Source organism: Callospermophilus lateralis, chromosome 19, assembly GCF_048772815.1.
Source record: "Callospermophilus lateralis isolate mCalLat2 chromosome 19, mCalLat2.hap1, whole genome shotgun sequence".
Taxonomy (NCBI): Eukaryota; Metazoa; Chordata; class Mammalia; order Rodentia; family Sciuridae; genus Callospermophilus; species Callospermophilus lateralis.
Window position 1 is genome coordinate 8,831,297 of NC_135323.1, and position 19,406 is coordinate 8,850,702.

General features: G+C 40.5%; 1 protein-coding gene across 8 annotated transcripts in view; it reads left to right on the plus strand.

Annotated features, from left to right (window-relative positions):
- The first annotated feature begins 4,346 nt into the window (after positions 1-4,346).
- The window catches only part of Luc7l (LUC7 like), a 32,474-nt gene continuing 17,414 nt past the window's right edge, over positions 4,347-19,406 (plus strand). For 3 of the 8 annotated variants that reach the window (XM_076840876.1, XM_076840877.1, XM_076840880.1), the window contains exons 1-3: positions 4,347-4,511; positions 6,398-6,492; positions 12,400-12,498. In XM_076840876.1, the coding sequence (XP_076696991.1) occupies positions 4,451-4,511; positions 6,398-6,492; positions 12,400-12,498 (255 nt within the window). In that variant the 5' untranslated portion in view covers positions 4,347-4,450. Of the gene's footprint in view, positions 4,512-5,344; positions 6,321-6,397; positions 6,493-12,399; positions 12,499-19,406 lie in introns of those variants that run through there. The other 5 variants (XM_076840882.1, XM_076840884.1, XM_076840881.1 and 2 more) reach the window with 4 other exon arrangements.

The following is a 19,406-nucleotide window of genomic DNA, read 5'->3' on the forward strand; positions in this document are numbered from 1 at the left end:
GGCGTGCTCGTCTGGCGTGCGTGCGGCCCGGGTTTGATCCTCAGCACCACATACAGACAAGGATGTTGTGCCCGCCAAATACTAAAGAATAAATATTAAAATTCTCTCTCTCTCTCCCTCTCTCTCACTCTTTCTTTAAAAAAAAAAGAAAATAAGTTTTGTTTTTTGTAGTTGATGGTTTATAGAAATACATCTAGGAGGGGCTGGGGATGTGGCTCAAGTGGTAGCGTGTTTGTCTGGCATGTGTGCAGCCCTGGTTCGATCCTCAGCACCACGTACAAACAAAGATGTTGTGTCCGCCGAAAAACTAAAAAATAAATATATATAAAAAAATACATCTAGGAATCTCTCCCTCTGATCCATGGGGAATTGGTTCTGAGATCCTTGAGGTTACCAAAATCCACAGATGCTCAAGTTGTTCATATAAAATAGTATGATCATTTGAAAGAAAGCTGTCAGTGGAAACTCCCAGTAGTTCAGATGTTGGATTTAGCAGATAAAAACTTCAAAGCAATTATCTATCTATCCATCTATCTAACTATATACACATGCACACATATCTATATATATATATACATACATACATGTTCATGGAACTTACATAAATCATGTTAAAGAATTACATGGAAATACAACAGTTGTTGTCAGAGAATTCCAATAAAGGCATATAAGTTAGAAATTATCTTTAAAAGTCCAACCTAATGGAAATTCTGGAGTTCAAAAATACAATAACCAAAATGGAAAACAATTACTAAGAGGGGCTCAACAGATCTGAGCTAGCAAAGGGAAGGATCAGCAAAGTTGAACATAGATGAATAGAAATTATCCAACATGAAGAACAGAAAAGAAGCTAGGTGCAGTGGCTCACACCTATAATCCCAGAGACTAGGGAAGTCAAGCATGGAGGATCACAAGTCAGAGGCCAGACACAGCAACTTAGCAAACCCTATCTCAAAATAAAAAACAAAATGGGTTGGACTAGGGATGCAGTTAAGTGGTACAGCACAACTGGGTTCAATCCTTGGTACCCCCTCCAAAAAAGAAAGAATATGCACAAATTACCCAACATTACACAGTTTATCCAGCGATCAGAGTTTTCCTTATACTCTCACCAATACCTAGTTGATTTTTAATAATTTTGGCAGTGAAAGGAGGTTCAGAATTAAGATGATTAAATTGTTTTGTTCAAATCACCATTTGGAAGAAAAGTCATGTATTAGAATATTTTTAAATAGTCATGCCTTAGAGTATGACTATACTCAGTCTTTTCTTCCTCTCTCAGAGCATCAGTAATGTTAAATTATCATTTGTGAAAGGTTTTCAAAGAAGAAATTATAAGCAGTCCTAAGGTATTATACTCACAACTTTAAAAAAAGTCAACTCCCTGGGCTGGGGATGTGGCTCAAGTGGTAGGGTGCTTGCCTGGCATGCGTGCGGCCTGGGTTCGATCCTCAGCACCACATACAAACAAAGATGTTGTGTCCGCCGAAAACTAAAAAATAAGTATTAAAATTCTCTCTCTGTCTGTTAAAAAATAAATACAAACTATACTTAAAAAAAAATAAAAAGTCAACTCCCTTGCTTCTGGTTTTTACCCACAGATGTTGCAATTTGTTTTGTTTGGAATTAAAAACAGGTGTCATTCAGCTCTATGAAGCATATTCATGTTGACCACCTTTCCTTTGGCCAGGACATTTTCATTGCTTGGTCTTGGCAGCACACATTTCTGGATAATATGAATTTCCTACACTTGCATCAAGATCTGTAGGAACTAGAAATATTCTGTAGGTGAGCTCCCTTGAGCAGCTTGAGATAGTTCCATGGAGGCAGTACCTGGGTTCCATCCTTGCCTCTGCCAAAGACCAGCTCTGTGACCTTTATCTAGTTACCTATTCCTTTCTCAGTATCTTCATCCATAAAGAAAGGATATTAAATAATACCTACCCCACCTCTCCTCAAAGGGTTACTTCAGGGGAATAATAAAAAATGAGACAACAGGTAAAAAGCACTTTTTAATTTTTTTTTATTTTTTAGCTTTAGTTGGAAACAATATCTTTATTTTGTTTTAATGTGATGCTGAGAATTGAACCCAGTGCCTCACGCATGGTAGGCAGTGCGCTACCACTTGAGCCACATCCCCAGCCCCCACTTTTTTTTTTAGGGAAAAAGAGTTTTTTTTTTTTTTAAAAAAAAAAAAAAAAGGAAAAAGAAGCAAAGGAGAAACAGAGGGGACTGCTATCCCAAAGGCTGTGATTCTGCCCATTAGTAGGAATAGGGGTTTTATAAAGGTGATTCAGAGAAAATGAGATTAGGGAGGAGAGATCAGGAAGGAGAAGTTTAGGGAAAAGAAGGTCACGAAGGAGAAGTTTAAGGAAAAGAAAATCAGGGAGGAGAAGTTTAGGGACATGAAGATTGGGAAAAAGAAGAAAAAAACATGAAGCTTCAAAGCCCCAAAGGATACAGTCCAAGCATCAAGTGAACCCCTGTTATAATTTCCCACTGTCAATTTCTACATCCCATTTCTATGGAAAGTGGGTGAGGACATCTCCAAGTACTTTCTGCTAAAAGATGGTGAAGTTGAGAGAAGTAACCCAAAGTCCTTGTTCTCTATCAGATAAGTCATGGACAGATAAGGGCATTCAGCATCAGAGCAATCCAGAGATCTGCAGATAGCAGGCAGGCATAGATAGGTTAGGGATCATGCAAATGGCCAAAGTTGTAGCAACTTTCCTGAATTTAGTTTCCTTTTTCTCAAAGTAGAGCAACTGATGGAGCAAATTGTGCAGTTCAAGGAGAGAAGGTAGGAGTTCCCCAAAGCAAATGGAAGCTCCAGCACTTGCTGGGCCAGTCCCTCAGCCCCTCCCTTTAATCACAGAAACAGCTCCTCTGGTTTGGTCCAAGGCAAACTCACACTCCCAATTTCTTTAGCAGTTGGCTGTCAACAAACTCACCAATACCATGATTCCTCAACATGGAAGCGGGGTTCCTTGGACAGCCAGGCCTGACCAAGAAAGCTGTTGTGGAGGCTGCTCTTGGGTCCCAATATGGAGTGCCAAATTTGTTCATGAAAGCTTGGCCCTTGTTCCAATCCAATAACGAGGACACCGTTTTGAGAAAAAGGAAAACTAAGTTTTATTGCTTTGCTAGCAAAGGAGAAACACAGGAGATTCCTGTCCTAAAGCCTTTGATGCTTTAAAAAAGAACTTTGTGGTCCTTCTTTTTAAATCTTTGCCTTTATCTGTATGTATTTGCATAATAAGTGTTTATATCATAATCCAAATATCAGGTGTTATTAGAGGTCTTTGCGGAGGATGAAGAAATGGGGAAGTCTTGGAATGCCATTTTCTTTTAAGTTAACAATATCCATGCCAGAAAAAGCATTGATGACTGCAGTATTCTGAGGAAATCTGGGGAGTGGAACCCAGGTAAGTTATGGTTCCAGAGGGTCCAGATCTCACAGGGCATAATGAGCTATGAAAAGTAGTTTGAGAGGCTGGGATTGTGGCTCAGCGGTAGAGGGCTTGCCTAGCGCGGGTGGAGTGGGTTCGATCCTCAGCACCACATAAAAATAAAGGCATTGTGTTGTGTCCATCTACACCTAAAAAATAAATTAAAAAAAAAAGGGGCTGGGGATGTGGCTCAAGCGGTAGCGGGCTCGCCTGGCATGCGTGCGGCCAGGGTTCGATCCTCAGCACCACATACAAACAAAGATGTTGTGTCCGCCGAGAACTAAAAAATAAATATTAAAAAATTCTCTCTCTCGCTCTTTCTCCCTCCCCCACTCTCTCTAAAAAAAAAAAAAAAAAAAAGAAAAAAAATCATTTAAAAAAAAAAAAGGAAAGGAAAAAAAGAAAAAGTCTCCTATGAGCCAGGTGCAGTGGCGCACGCCTACAAGTCCAGTGATTCCCGAGCCTGAGGCAGGAGAACTGCAAATTGCAAGTTCCAGGCCGACTTAATTTAGGGAGATCTTGTGTGTCCAAAACAAAACAAAACAAAAGAAAGAAAAAAAAGCTAGGAATTTGGCTCAGCGGTAGAGCGGTTCAGTCTTCAGTGCGGGCTGGCGGAATCCCTAAGAGAGCACGTTTAGCACGCCAATTCTACAGAAGTAAGACAGCCCAGGTACTTAAGTGTTAAACCCACGCCTTCACCGCTGGTAGAAGACTTCGCTTTCCACACTGTGGAAGTTCAGGAGTGCAAGTTCCCAGCCGGCGCCGCGACTCGGGTAAAAGGTGGGCGGTGCCTGGTCGGGGGCTTTTGGCTCCGCCCCCAGGCCTACGCCTGCCCCGCCCCGGAAACTACACTTCCCAGTAGGCCAAGCACTGGCGCCACGCATTTCCTCCCGGCATCCCCCGCGGCGGGCAAGAGCCGAGCGGGCTCTAGACCGACGCGGCCGTCCTTCGTAGCCGCCGCCACCTCGGTAGGAGCTGTTCCGTTCGCCCGCTTGGCCACCATGTCCGCCCAGGCGCAGATGCGGGCTCTGCTGGACCAGCTCATGGGCACAGCTCGGGACGGTGAGTCTGGGCGGCCGACCAGGAGAGGGGCTGGGGCGAGAGTGAGGCGAGGCCGCCGGGCGGCCCGAGGCGGGGGCCATGGCCGTCTGCGTCTGCGCGGGGCTCAGCGCCCCTCCCCCGCTCGCGGACAGCCGGAGCCGGGCCTTTGTCTGAGCCGGTTCGCCTCCACCGAGCCCGGGCCGGGCTCCCAGTGGGCCGGCCGTGGGTCTGGGGCAGGCTTCTTCATCGGAGTCCGCGCGAGGGGCTCCTGCGGCTTCCCGTTGGCGCAGCGGCCCTGCGCCCCCGCGCGAACCGGAGAGTCGGCGAAGGGCTGGAACCAGCACGGGCTCTGGGTCGCTGGCAGCCAGGCGGTGGAATTCTCTGTGGCTCCTCAGGGCAGAAGAATGGGCCTCGAAACCCTGGGGCGTTCTGTCCTGTACCATCGAAGGGTAGCCATAAATTGAGCTTTTCTAACGTGGGTTTCTGTCTAGTACTTCTCCAGCCCCTCTTTCCCCCAACCACACAGGAGAGCCTCTGCTTAGGCAGCGCTTGGCGGTCGTTAGGTAGGTTGTACTGTAGGGAGGAGCGAAAGATCATGGTTGTCTCAGGATAAAGCGGATGCATCCTTGCAAAACATATACCTGCTGTGGTTTGTTTCCTTTTCTACTGAAGTAATGAAGTTGTAAATTCACACTGGCACATTCTCAGGGCTGTGCAGATTCTTTGCACTTTATTTCATAGGTGAATAAGTGCTTTTTAGCTTTCTTTGTTTATTGAGTTGCTTTTGAATTGCTTCCCATATTTTTATTTCATACAAACTGAACAATTGTGGCCCCTCTATTTTATTTATAAAGGTTCAGTGTATCTTTGCCTGCCTACATCAATCTGCAAGGGAGTTGCAGAAAAGCCTCATGTTCATCGAGCCGTGAGTCACAACCAATTTCTAAGCTGTTATAACAAAAAAGTGTTTGCTTTTTTTCACAAGTAACTTTAAAAGTGTAGTTTAGAAAGAAAACATTTTCAATAAAAAGACACTACATTAATCCTGGATGCTTGCAAATCCTAAAATATATTCCTCCTTGACTATTACACAGCTCTGTGTCCTATACACAGATTAGCTTTAAAATTTGTCACATACCACTTTGCCTTTACTTTTATGTATCATTCCCCCTGACTTCCTTACTGCAGGTGTGGGCAAGAAAACTTTTCCTTTAAAACTTTTCAACAGCGGGCATAAAATTCTGCAGCTGAGGTCTTGAAGAATGCAGATGGGTACAGTATGTGTTGGAGCTCACAGTGTGTATTGACTAACCTAGTTCCTTTTTGCTTTTTTTGGTATTGTCTTGTTAAAAGTGACTCCCAGGTGCCAACTTTCTTTTTTAAGGGTGGGGATGAAAGGGGAATGAGAAAAATAGATCTAGATTATTTAACAGTCAGTGATAAGAGTTTGAAACCTTTCTTCTTTATGTAAATTTGGGCAAACCACCGCTTTTGTGTTTCTCCATAACAAAAAGATTAAGCTAATAAGTAGATTTTGTTTGTAGAAATTATCAACTATAAGTCACACAGTTGATTGATGGCACTCATTGGTATCTCACTGCCCACATGTATATGTATTAGACAATGGCCTTTTGGTGCTCAGTCTTTTACTTCTGACTCCTTGACTTCTTTTGGCACAAAGATGGAGTCAGATATCATTGTGATTCTTCATGGTAAATTTGGCCTCCAAAAAAAATTCTGTATTCTACTCCAGTTGTAAATGTCTCTAGATCAGCTTTTCAGAATATGTGATGGGGAAAACACAGAAATGATAGTCTGCAAATCATCCAGGTGAATTGTTGTACCAGATATCCTTTTGTGATTAGCTTGATAATATTGTCTTATTTAAAACCACAAATGAATTTCAGGAGACGAAACCAGACAGAGGGTCAAGTTTACAGATGATCGAGTCTGCAAGAGTCACCTTCTGGACTGCTGCCCCCATGACATCCTGGCTGGGACGGTAGGTACATTTTTGGGGACCTCATGAAATATTCACCCTGGGTGTTGTGTAGACAGTGAAGGGTTTTCAGGTTAAATTTTATTTTCCTCCAACAGGCAGAAATTACTTGCTAATTTTCAAGTTAGTGTGGTGGAATTTTATGTTATGGAACATATTTCAGTGGTGTGAAATTCTGTTTGTAAAGCTATCAAGTTTTTGTAGAATCATTCACAATGAAATACATACACCTAAGTAGTACAAACGTCCTAATGTAGCACAATATGCACTTTATGTCAGCCTGTAGTTCTTTGAAAATTCTGGATGGATTTGTTTGTATGATTACAGGTTGACTATATTCTAGGCTCTTTACCAAGCAAGGTATATTTTCTTCTATAGTTTTTTTTTTTTAACAGTTGGGGATAGCATTAATTTTTTAGTTTTTATTATGTCACTTTTTTGTGAAATTCATACATTATCCAGTGACTGTAGGTGAACAAAATGGATGTTAATTTTGTGGAACACCTTTTTGTGAAATCCATACAATATCCAGTGACTGTAGAATCTATTTCAGGTGAACAAAATGGTTGTTAGTTTTGTGGAATTTACATTTATTCAAAATTAAATACAATTTAAGAAGAATAAGTGGTGGAGGATCATCTATTCATTCACTTAAAGCAAAAGTGTTCTACAAAGGATCCCCATTTTAAGTCTTTACGGCTGCCTTGTGGAATGTAAAAACTACCCACTTGTGTTCCAGAAAACATTTCTTCATGGTGAATCATGGCTTCTGTTATTACCCTGTTGGGAACATATCTGCTGAGGAACTGCTCAGCTATACTAAGTCTTCAAGACTGGCATTTCTGGCCGTAGACATGAAATGAACACCAAACCTATGCCTGGGTTACTTGGGACCTGCTTGCAGTCTAACCCAGGGTAGGAAAACATCATACTGTTATTTTCTGTAGCAAATTGTGAGTAATGTGTGCAGATTAGTAATCTCCATTAATGATGAGCAGTTTAGCAGTAGGATACGTTCTTGTGTAGGAATCACTACTTGGAAACATTGTCAAATCCATACCAGAAAAAAGCAGTAAAGCAGATGGACATGAACCTTACTGAGGATTTCAGTCATATTTTCATTGGTCAGAGCCCTTTGGCATTGCTCTGGAACACTGGCAAGAAAAATAATCAGAATAAGGGTTTCCCATAGGTGCTTTTTGTTAGGTTAAAAAAGTTATTTGCTTAATATTTATTATTAGACCAGTGCTGTGTGCCAGGTGCTAGAGATCCCAAGCCAGTGGCAAAATCCACACTCTTATTTAGTGGGAAAGAGGGTGGACAGCAAGTAGATAACTACCTGTTTTAGGCTAGGATGATATGGAAAGGCTTCTGAGGGACATTTGAGCAGAGACCTGAAAGGTAAAAGAACACAGGAGTGTGGTTTCAGAGATATCATGTTCTGGGTGGAGGCAAGATCAGAGGGAGCATGTCTGATCTGTTATGAGGGAGGCAGAGCTGTGGAGTGGAAAAAAGTAATGGGCTTGGTGGATCACTGTAGTGCTTGAATTGGGCAAGATAGCTCAACAGAGATGTTTAATTAGAGCAGGCTGAGGAGCAGGAGGAGGAGGAGGAAGAAACCCAGGAAGTTTAGATGCACATGAAGAAAGTGCTTTGCAAAGGTTAGAGGCTGCTGAAAATAGGGTGAGGATTGGGAATTCTAAAGGAGGTTGTGAGTGTTGAGCTTTGCTATGGGCTTTTTGGAGGTGAGGTATAGTGGAACCAGATCACTCTTCTCTGCAGTTCTTTTTGCAGTACACTGAAGAGGAATGAACATAGTTCTTCAGCAGCAGAGAGAAAGTGTTTATAATCTTCAGCCTGCTGAGGGCTGCTCCTGGTCCAAGTTTTTGTCAAACTCTCTCCTGTGGTTAATGGGGTGGGTCAGGGAGTAATGGAAATAATTATTGAGGCCTATGGGAAAATGTAGTGAGTTTAGAAGATGAAAATAGCAATTGGAGGTAAGGTGGTGGTCTTGGTAGAACTTCCATTTCCTGAATATTCAGGCACCTCTAGTTGCCTTCCTTGTCAACAGTGGATTTTTTGTTTGTTGTTTGTTTGTTTTTTCCCCATTGGGATTGAACACTGTGGTGCTTTACCATTGAGCTATCTTCCTAGCTGTCTCACTAAATTGCCCAGGCTGGCCTTCAACTTGGGATCTTTCTGTCCCAGCCTCCCAAGTTGCTGGGGTTACAAGGTATGCACCATCATCTGGCTTTCTTTTTTGTGGTACTCAACTACTGAACAAATCCCCAACCCTTTTTATTTTACTTTTGAGACTGTTCTTGCTAAGTTGCCCAGGCTGATCTTGAACTTGTGTAATTCTCCTGCCTCAGTACTCACTACTAGTTGGAATGTGTACCATCATGTTTGGGTTTCTGTCAGCCATGTTAGACCACCAGAGCATAGAGTGGAAAACATAGGTTTTGGTACTGCATCTCATAGTAAAAAATGGTCTGACACATTGGACTTCATAGCCAAATTGGAGTATTTTGGAAGAATTTAATGTGGTATATCAATTCAGCTTGATGTTTCAGCTACTTGTGGAATGGCCAGTGTCTCCTTGCTTCCTTGACATAGCTGGAAAGGTATACCAAAAAAGGTAGTCATGGATCCCAATCCTGTACTTGTACTCTGTTTTAGCAGTGACTTTTTATTTTTTATTTTTTTTTTTGTACCAGAGATTGAACTCAAGGGCACTCAACCACTGAGCTACATCCTTAGCCCTGTTTTGTATTTTATTTAGAGAAGGGTCTCACTGAGTTGCTTGTGGTTGCTGAGGTTGGCTTTGAACTCCTGTCTCAGCCTCATGAGTCACTGGGATTACAGATGTGCACCACTGCACCCGGCGTTAGCAGTGAATTTTGAGAGCCCTCACGTCAATGAATAAAGTGTTGAGCTTTGCTTAAGGTGAGATTTTCTAATGTCAAAACTTGCTTGATAGTTGAGTGTTTAAAATAGAAGCCAGGGCTGGGGATGTGGCTCAAGCGGTAGCATGCTCGCCTGGCATGCGTGCTGCCGGGGTTCGATGCTGCCGGGGTTCGATCCTCAGCACCACATAGAAACAAAAGATGTTGTGTCTGCCAAAAACTAAAAAATAAATAAATATTAAAATTCTCAAAAAATAAAATAAAATAGAAGCCAGTGTGCACTTAAGACTTTTTGTACTTGAGTTAAAAGGTTTTAGTTCTTAACTTCCTTTGGTGATGATTTTTTCTTTCAACAACAGAGCCTTTGTTAGTTTAAAGCATTTCTTTCTGATATTCCACTCATTTTTCAGCTGTAAGCACTTAGTTCCATTTGTGGAAATTATGTATCTATCTGTCTATTTATTTTTGGCTATACTAGGGATTGGCCCTAGGGTACTCTACCACTGAGCTACATCCATAGGTCTTGCTAAATTCCTCAGGCTGGCTCAAACTTGCAGTCCTTCTACTTCAGCCTTCTTAGTAGCTGGGATTACAGGCCTGGCCCACCACACCTGGCTGAATAGTAAGTACCCAGGCCAGGTGCAGTGGCACACACCTATAATCTCATCTACTCAGGAGGATAACACGATCACAAGTTTGAGGCCAACCTTGACAATTTAGCAAATCTTGTCTCAAAAAAAAAAAAAAAAGAACTGGGTGTGTAACTCAGTGATAAAGTGCCCTTGGGTTTAATCTCTAATATCAAAAAAAAAAAAAGTACTTGGTACTTAGAAAAACTTATGAAGCAGAAATTATCAGGTTTACAGGGTCAGTGATCTTACTTGCAACTTTGGCTTTTAGAACCACTGTTTACCCTTCCTCTTGACCCCGTATATAATCAGCATAACGTGAGCTACATCTGACTTCAGAATAAAAATAATGGAGAAAAGTCACAAAATGAAGATAAATTCCACTACTTGTTTGCCCAACCCCATTCTGGCTCTGTTGCTGGTAAAATGGAATGGTATTTTGTTATTAAGCCTGGCACACATTTTCTACAAGACTAGGCCTGTCCTTTAATTTGCATAGGATGTGAGGATTTTATAATAATTCAGGAACTTTAAAAAATAGTTTTGGTCACAGTTACAGGTTTTTTTTTTTTTTTTTTTTAATATTTTTAGTTATTGGTGGATCTTTATTTTTTATTGTATGTGGTGCTGAGAATTGAACCCAATGCCTGACACATGCTAGGGAAGCGCTGTATCACTAAGCCACAATCCCAGCCCCATAGTTATAGTTTGAGCTTAAAGGAATTACTGAAGTTCAATGTTATTTTTTTTACTAGTTACATAGACATGTGCTTTTTTTCTAAAATTTTTATTAATTTAATACCATCTGTGCAAACTTCTTTATTGTTATCCAGATGGCCAGAGTAGAGGTGCCTGCACAGAGTTGTGGTCTTAGGGTTTAGATAAAAAGCATTCATTGTTACCTATTTAGTGTACATCTGGTTAGAACACATAGTAGTACATCAAGCTAATCTTACAACACAGATCATTTTGTTTTAGTAAGAGGACTTATTATTTCTCAAGTTTGGCAATTGAGTGATCCAGTTATGTGTCTAGGGTCATTTACCAGGTTAGAAGAATTTTTGGATGATTCTTTGGACTCTGAATCAGCCCTTTCTGCTTTAATTATATCAAGAGCCACACAAAGCCACTTGTTAGGTTGTGTTGTAATTGCCAGAACTCAATTTCTGATTCATCTTTCCTTTTTGCTTCTTGTTTCTTCATCTTAAGCATAGAGCATCTTTTTTCCTTTTTATTTATTTATTTTTTCATCTCATTTTCTTCATAATAGGGATCAAACTCATAACCTTGTACATGCTAAGCATCCATTTCACCTTTCTAAGCTACATCCCCAGCCCTGTTTTTAAATTTTGAGACAATATCTCTTTTGTCCATATTGGCTTGGAACTTCTTGGGATTCTTCACGCTCAGCCTCCGTTTTTTTTTTTTTTGTTTGTTTGTTTTTTAAATAGTTGTAGTTGGACACAACTTATTTCTATGTGGTGCTGAGGATCGAACCCAGGGCCTCACACATACAAGGGAGGCGCTCTACCACTGAGCTATAGCCCCAGCCCCACGCTCAGCCTCCTTGCATGGTCTGCCTTCTCTCATCCAACATGGAATAGTTTGAGTAGCCAGGATCACAAGGAGGAATTCTAGAAAGCTGTTACGATGATACTGTGTTCTGGCCCTTGCCAGTTGCAACCCTTAAAACATTCATTATTGAATGCTTCACCTGCAGCAGAAATAAGACTGGTGGTGCCAGGAATGGTGGCACACCTCTGTATTCCCAAGACCCTCAAAGTAAAGTAAAAAAGGGCTGGGAACGTAGTTCAGTGGTAGAGCACTTGGCTAACATATGCAAGGACCTGTGTTCAATGCCAGTACTGCAAATAAAAAGAGTAAGTGCATAAAGGTGGTGAGAGCTAATATGATAGGTTTTCTTGATTGTAGTTCACTTATCTGAATTAGAGATGCACCTTTACACTGTTGAGTGCTTCATTTCCAAGTATCTCGAAATCATGGTGGTAAAAGAAACTTCTCAGCCATATTTGATTTCTTAATTTTCTTGTCAAGTTTTAGTACTCAAAAAAATATAGTTTATCTTATCTGTTAAAATACCAAGTCATAGTTGGGCACAGTGGTGCATGACTCTAATGCTGAGATAGGAATATTGTAAGTTCAAAGCCAGCCTCCGCAACTTATCAAGGTTCTAAGCAATTTAGTGAGACCCTGTCTCTAAATAAAATATAAAAAGGTCTGGGGGTGTTGCTCCATGGTTAAGCACTCCTGGGTTCAATCTCTGATTCCAAAACATAAAAAGTAATTCAAGGCCTGTTATATGTTCTGCAACTTTCTGCAAAATATTCATATGTGAATGTTTTGTTTTCCCACAGCGCATGGATTTAGGAGAATGTACCAAGATCCACGACTTGGCCCTCCGAGCAGATTATGAGATTGCAAGTAAAGAAAGAGATCTGTTCTTTGAATTGGATGTAAGTGTTATTTGGTCTTCATCCCTACTATAAAGAACCAAATGTAGAATAAGAATAATGTAGCATTCGTAAATTAGTAAGCAAAATAATGAAATAGGCACTTGTTATCACTCTTTTTTTAGCAGAGTACTAGAGTACTATTCTACATCTGTTTGTCTATTATCCTATTTTTTTAAAAAATATTTTTATTTATTTATTTTACTTTTCGGCGGACACAACATCTTTGTTTGTATGTGGTGCTGAGGATCGAACCCGGGCTGCACGCATGCCAGGCGAGTGCATTGCCGCTTGAGCCGCATCCCCAGCCCCCTATTATCCTATTAACTATCCAGGATTTTGTGTGTATGATTTTCTTTCAAAAACATTATTACATATTTTTATGATTCTTGTTTTGAGCTTTATAAATATGGTTTCAAGCATGCTTATAAACCAATTACTTGGGGTGGGATTGTGGCTCAGTGTTAGAGTGTTCGCCTAGCACATGCGAGGCCCTGGTTCAATCCACAGTACCGCATAAAAATAAATAAATAAAAATACAGATATTGTGTCCAATTACAGCTAAAAAATAAATATAAAAAAAAAACCCCAACTACTTGGGAGGCTGAGGCGGGAGGATCCCAAATTGAAGGCCGACTTGGGCCAACTTAGCGAGAACCTGTCTCAAAATAAGAAAAGGTCTATAGCTCAGTGGTAGAACACCCCAGTACTGCAAAAAAAGGTGAGGCGGGCAGTGCTGGGAATGTAACTCTGGTGTGAATGAAGCCCTATCTTGATCTGAATTTTTTTTCCCCATTCAGCATTACATTTCTGCTTACCTTTGTTGTTGGGCATGGTTTATTTTTTCATTGCTGCTCTAAAAACTGTCTTTATTCATAAATATTTGGATTGATTCTAGATTTCCTATTACAAATAATAATAGGAATTTTAAAAATAGCTTCTTGGTTGCATGTATGGGGATTTAGATAGGGTATATTCCTAGCAGAGGATTTTCTTCCTGTTTGTACCCCTAATATCAGTGCATGTACCCCCGCCAATACTTAGGTATAATCAGATAGCTAAATTTTTGCAAATAAGCAGTTGTAAAATGGTGACCATAGTCTTGAGACTTAGGGTTTCACAAACTGATAAGTTCTATAGGTTTATAGGTTGAAGTCCTCATTTTAGTAACGAATCTCTTTGGATCATAGATTTTATTAGCATTTTAATTGAACTAAAATGTCAACGCAGTTTTTAAATGATGATGAAATTAATGCTAAAAAAGAAATACATTTATGGAAGAAACTTGAGATTACAGAAAATAACTGAAATGTATAATAATTTGATTTATTATGAAGCTTGTGTTTTCCACCAGTGTGGAATACAAAGGTTGTACAGTGAACAATGTTGAAAACTCTGGATTAGCCATTTGGGTAAATAATAGGTTTGATGATGTGATTTCTGTTATCTTAAAATGTTACAAAACCCAGAAAGTGGGGTTGGGGTTGTGGCTCAGTGGTAGAGCGCTCACCTAGCACATGTGAGGCCCTGGGTTCACTCCTCAGCACCACATATAAATAAACAAACAAAACAAATAAATAAATAGAATAAAGATATCATGTCCAATTACAACTAAAATAATAATGATAATATCTCAGAAAGTTAAAAGAGAAAGCTAGGCACCACTATCTATTTAGAAACTCAAAATACTGACATACCAAAAATTCCCAAACACTCCCAGTGACTGAGGAGGCTGAAGCAGGAGAAATTCACAGCCAACTCAGCAACTTAATGAGACCCTGTCTCAAAATGAAAAAAGGGGGCAGGCGGGAGGGAGCGGCGGCGGCTGTAATGCAGTGGCAAAGCACCCTTAAGTTCAACCCCCAGTCCCACCAGAAAATGAATGAATGAATGAAATTCCTTTATGTTGGGAGAGATGGTGAGATGTCACTCAAAGGGTACAAACTTTCTGTTATAAAGGTCGGTAAACTAGAACAAATTATTTTCAGTATGTATAAAGACGGACTGTTTTCTTCATATGTAAAATTTTTTGGATAAGAACAGCATCAGTAGCTCAATTGGACATTTCCTAGAATGGAGAATTAAGTGGTTCTAATCTGCCTCCAGGTATCCCAGCAGTGGAGTTGCTTTTTGTATAAGTGAGATTTTCAGTTTCATATTTCATTCTCATGTATAAATAAGTTAATCAGAAAGTCTAGTGATTGCTGTAAAAGTTGTAATTGCAGGAAGCAGAATGCCTCAGGAACTCTGGCTAGGTAGAGTGAATGGCCTGATTCTTGCCCTTGCACTCTGCTGCTACTGTGTTCTAATACCTGGTGTTGGCACAACATTCTCAGCCTTCCCTATGGCCCGTGGAGGAACATGATCTGAGTCCTAGGCTTAGTACCATCAGCTCCCTCATGTCCAGGTTGACAGGTTGATTTCTTGAACCATTGTTTTGTGGTCATTGCTTCTGGGAAAAGGACACAGGTGTAATTCTCATGTTATCACGTTATGGGCTGTCAGTAATCCATGATTTGTTCAGATTGAGTGTATTTGGGTAGGAGGTACTAGGTCTGAACCCAGGGTGCTTTACCATTGAGTTACTCCCCTAGTTCTTCTGATTTTTTTGTGGGGATAGTAAATTGGGGATTGAACTCAGGGGCACTCGACCACTGAACCAGCCCTATTTTGTATTTTATTTAGGGTGTGAGTTGCTTAGCACCTTGCTTTTGCTGAGGCTGGCTTTGAAATTGCAATTCTCCTGCCTTCTGAGCCACTGGGATTGCATGGCATGCACCACTGTGCCCAGACTTTTTTTTTTTTTAGTGTAGTTGGACACAATACCTTTATTTTATTTATGTGGTACACGTGCTAGACGAGTGCTCTACCACTGAGCTACAATCTCAGCTCTCCACTTCTGATTTTTGAGATAGAATTTTGCTAAGTTGTAGAATATGGCCTTGAATTTAGGATCCTCCCCTTTAGTCTCCCAAATAGCTGGGATTATAGGCATGTGCCCCCATACCTAGCTAATTTAGATTTTTCAAAAGAAGTTTGAAGCCATATGGGACATATTTGTGTAGCTTGTCAGATGTTTGAGTATTATTTTTTTCATTATTGAAATAATTCTGTGAGATACACATTGATTTGCAGTGTATCTGAAAGTGTTGAATTTCTTTCTGCCATGATTCATGAAAGCAGCATGGTACAACCCTTGGGAAGGAATCAGATTCAATTCTGTGGGTCACTCATGTATAGGATCCGTTTTTATCAGTCATAGTAAACAGATAATTGACACCAAAATGGTGACATTTACTAATAAACAAATATATTAAATGCAACCATCATTTTGAGTTGTGTGTTTAAACATTTTTTTTTTGTTAGGAATCAGGATGTAGCTGAGCAGTAGAGTGCTTGGTTAGTGTGTTCAAGGCCCTGGGTTTAGTCCCCAGAACAACCAAGAAATACACTATTTTTTTAAAAAAAAATTTATTCTTAAGTTTTAGGTGAACACAATATCTTTATTTTACATTTACGTGGTGCTGAGGATCGAACCCAGTGCCTCATGCATGCTAGGCGAGCACTCTATCACTGAGCCACAACCCCAGCCCCAAGAAATACACTATTAATGATAAATAAATAAAATAAACCAAATTGTTGTGGTCAGATCAACAAGAATGCTTTTACACTGACGCTACTGTTAAGACTCCTGTTCCTTTTGGCAGGGGCGGGAGGGTGTAAACTGGAAATTGAACCCTGCAGTGCTCTTACTACTGAGCTACATCCTCAGCCTGCTCCTTTTTTTTTTTTTTTTTTTTTTGGTGTGTGTGTGTCACTGAGGATTGAACCCATGGCCTTGTGCATGTGAGGCAAGCACTCTACCAATTGATCTAAATCTCCAATCTCCCCACCCCTTTTAAATATTTTTTTAGTTGTAGATGGACACGATATCTTTATTTATTTTTATGTGGTGCTGAGGATTGAACCTTGTGGCTCATACATGTGAGGCAAGTGTTCTACCAGTGAGCTACAAACCCAGTCCCCACCTCTTTTTATTTCTGATTTTGAGACAGGGTCTCACCAAGTTGGTTAGGGCCTCACTAAGTTGCTGATGTTGTCTTTGAACTTGGGATCTTCTGCCTCAGCCTCTTGCGCTATTGGGATTACAGGCCTATACCACATGCAGGCTTAAAGTTTTATTTTTGAGACAAGCTTTTACTGTATTGCTCAGGCTGGCCTAGAGCTTCTGTGTGCAGTGATTCTCCTGACTCAGCTTCCAGAGTAGTTGTTACCACAGGTGTGCTGCATTGTATCAGGCTATAGTGCTGAGTCTTGGTACGTTGGTTAAAAAGATTCTGTCCTGTAGAAGGCTTTATTACTGAGGTTTATTCTTTCTTTCTTTTTTTTTTTTTTTTTTGTGGTGCTGGAGATTGAACCCAGGGCCTTGTGCATGCAAGGCAAGCACTCTGCCAACTGACCTATATCCCCAGCCTGAGGTTTATTATACATGGTTTAAATGGCATTTGACTTTTAATATGATATTGTGTATAATTTAGAGGTCTTGCCAATCCTTTATATAAATTTAAAATATTAAATAGATGAGTCATCTCTTATTGTTCAGCAGGTATACTTGCTATGGAAGAAAAACCATAAAATATTTATTGGATCATTTTGAATCATTGAAGTAGTCAAGAAAACTAAAATATATACAGGAAGGATCAAAGTACTTATGTTAAAACCAACTTTATTACACAGCTTTAGATCATAGAAAATAGATGTGATATGAAAAGAATAACTTGAAAAACTGGTTGGTTGGACCAGAAATTGTATGCTTAAATATGAACATATGCAGTTTTAAAAGATACACATTACACTCTTAAGTTATAATTTCTTGGAAAAGGGAAGGGGAAAGAATTACTTTTTTGGGGGGTGGGTGGGTACTGAGGATTGAACACAGAGGCACTTTTATCACTAAGCCACATCCCCAGCCATTTTTATTTTTTATTTTGAGACAGGGTCTCTGTCTCAAATGCTTAGGGCATTACTGAGTTGCTGAGGCTTGCCTAGAACCTGTGAGCCTTCTGCCTCAGCTTCCCAAGGTGTTGGAATTACAGAATTATGTTTTCTACATCAGATAAAGCTATTAGATTTATTAGGTTGCTAATATAGTCAGCTTAAGTTTATCAGATTGCTAATATAGTAGGCAAAAACAAAAAAAGTTTAAAAGTTTCTACCTTGTGATTTATTTCTGCAAATCTGTGCTAAGAATGTGATTAGAAGCTGGGTGCTACCAGTGCTCGCCTCTGTTTCTAGCAACTTGGAAGCTCACAGGAGGATCACACGTTTGAGGCCAGGCTTGTCTCAGAAATTTTATCCCCAATCCCCATCCCTGCTTAAAAAAAGAAAAAAAATCCATTGGATATATACACAGATTGGCGCATAATACATGCAGAGTTTGTGGCGGGGTTATTTGTAAGATTTAAAAATTGGATGCCACAAATAAAGTTTGTTATCAGTAGCAAAAAAACCAAAAGCTTTTTTTTTTTTTTTTTTTTGGTATGTTCTCAGTGACCATGTATTGCTTATTCAGAGAATTCATAGTTGGGCTTTAAAAATACAGAGGTTGGAACTGGGATTGTGGCTCAGTGGTAAAGCCTTGCCTAGCATGTGTGAGGCTCACTGGGTTTGATTCTCGGCACCATACACACATAAATAAATAAGGTTGGCCAAGTATGGTGGCTGTGGCACATGCCAATGATTCCAGTGACTGGAGGCTGAGGCAGGAGGATTGTGAGTTTGAGGCCAGCCTCAGGAACTTAGCCCATGTCTCAAGGTAAAAAAATAAAAAGGTTAGTGATGTGGCTCAGTTTATAAAAGCACCTTTGGGTTCAGGGTCTAGTACCAAAAAAAAAAGGCCAGGCAATAAGCATTTACTGGCCTTTCTTTGCCTGTGATGCACCCTGCAGGCAGCTGGAAGCAACAGATGAGGGTTTGTGGGTGGTGGTGTTTTTTGTTGTGTTTGTTTGTTTGTTGCATTGCTGGTGTTTAAACCAGGGCCTCTTGCCTGCTAGGTAAGTGCTGTACCACTAAGCTGTATGCCAGCTTTTTATTTTTATTTTGGCACAGGGTCTCACCAAGTTTCCCATTGGCCTTGAGCTTCTGATGGCCTGCCCCAGTCTCCAGAGGAGCTGGGTTAGTTGTGTGCTGTGACACCAACTTCACATAGATTAATTCTTGTGTATGTCTGTGTGTGTGTGTGTGTGTGTGTGTGTGTGTGGGGGTGCTTTGGGGGATGTGCCCCAGGGCGCTGTACTGTATCCCCAGCTCTTTTAATTTTGAGACAGAACCCTAGTACGTTGCCCAGGGTGGCCTCTAATTTGTAATCCTTTGCCTTGGCCCCTGTTACTGGGATTACAGTTGTGGCCATCGTACTTGGCTTCCCACAGGTTAATTCTTTTTCTTTCTTTCTTTCTTTTTTTTTTGGCTGTGGTGCTGGGGATTGAACCCTGGGCCTTGTGCATCTGAGGCAAGCACTCTACCAACTGAGCTATATCCCCAGCTTTCACAGGTTAATTCCCTTTTTTGTTGTTGTTGTTAAAATTTTTTTAGTTGTAGATGGACACAATTTCTTTCTTTCACTTTTTTCTTTATTTCTTCCTTTCTTTCTTTCTCTCTCTTTCTCTTTCTTTCTCTTTCTCTCTCTCTCTCTTTCTTTTTTTCGCTGAGGATTGAACCCAGGGTCCCACACCTGCGAGGCAAGTGCTCTACCATTGAAATACAGCCCTAGCTCTCACAGGTTAATTCATTCTTTCTCTCTCTCTCTTTTTCTTAAGTATTTATTTACTTGTAGATAAATACACAGTATCTGTTTTTATGTGGTGCTGAGGATCGAACCCAGTGCCTCAGGTATGCAAGGCAAGAGTTTTACC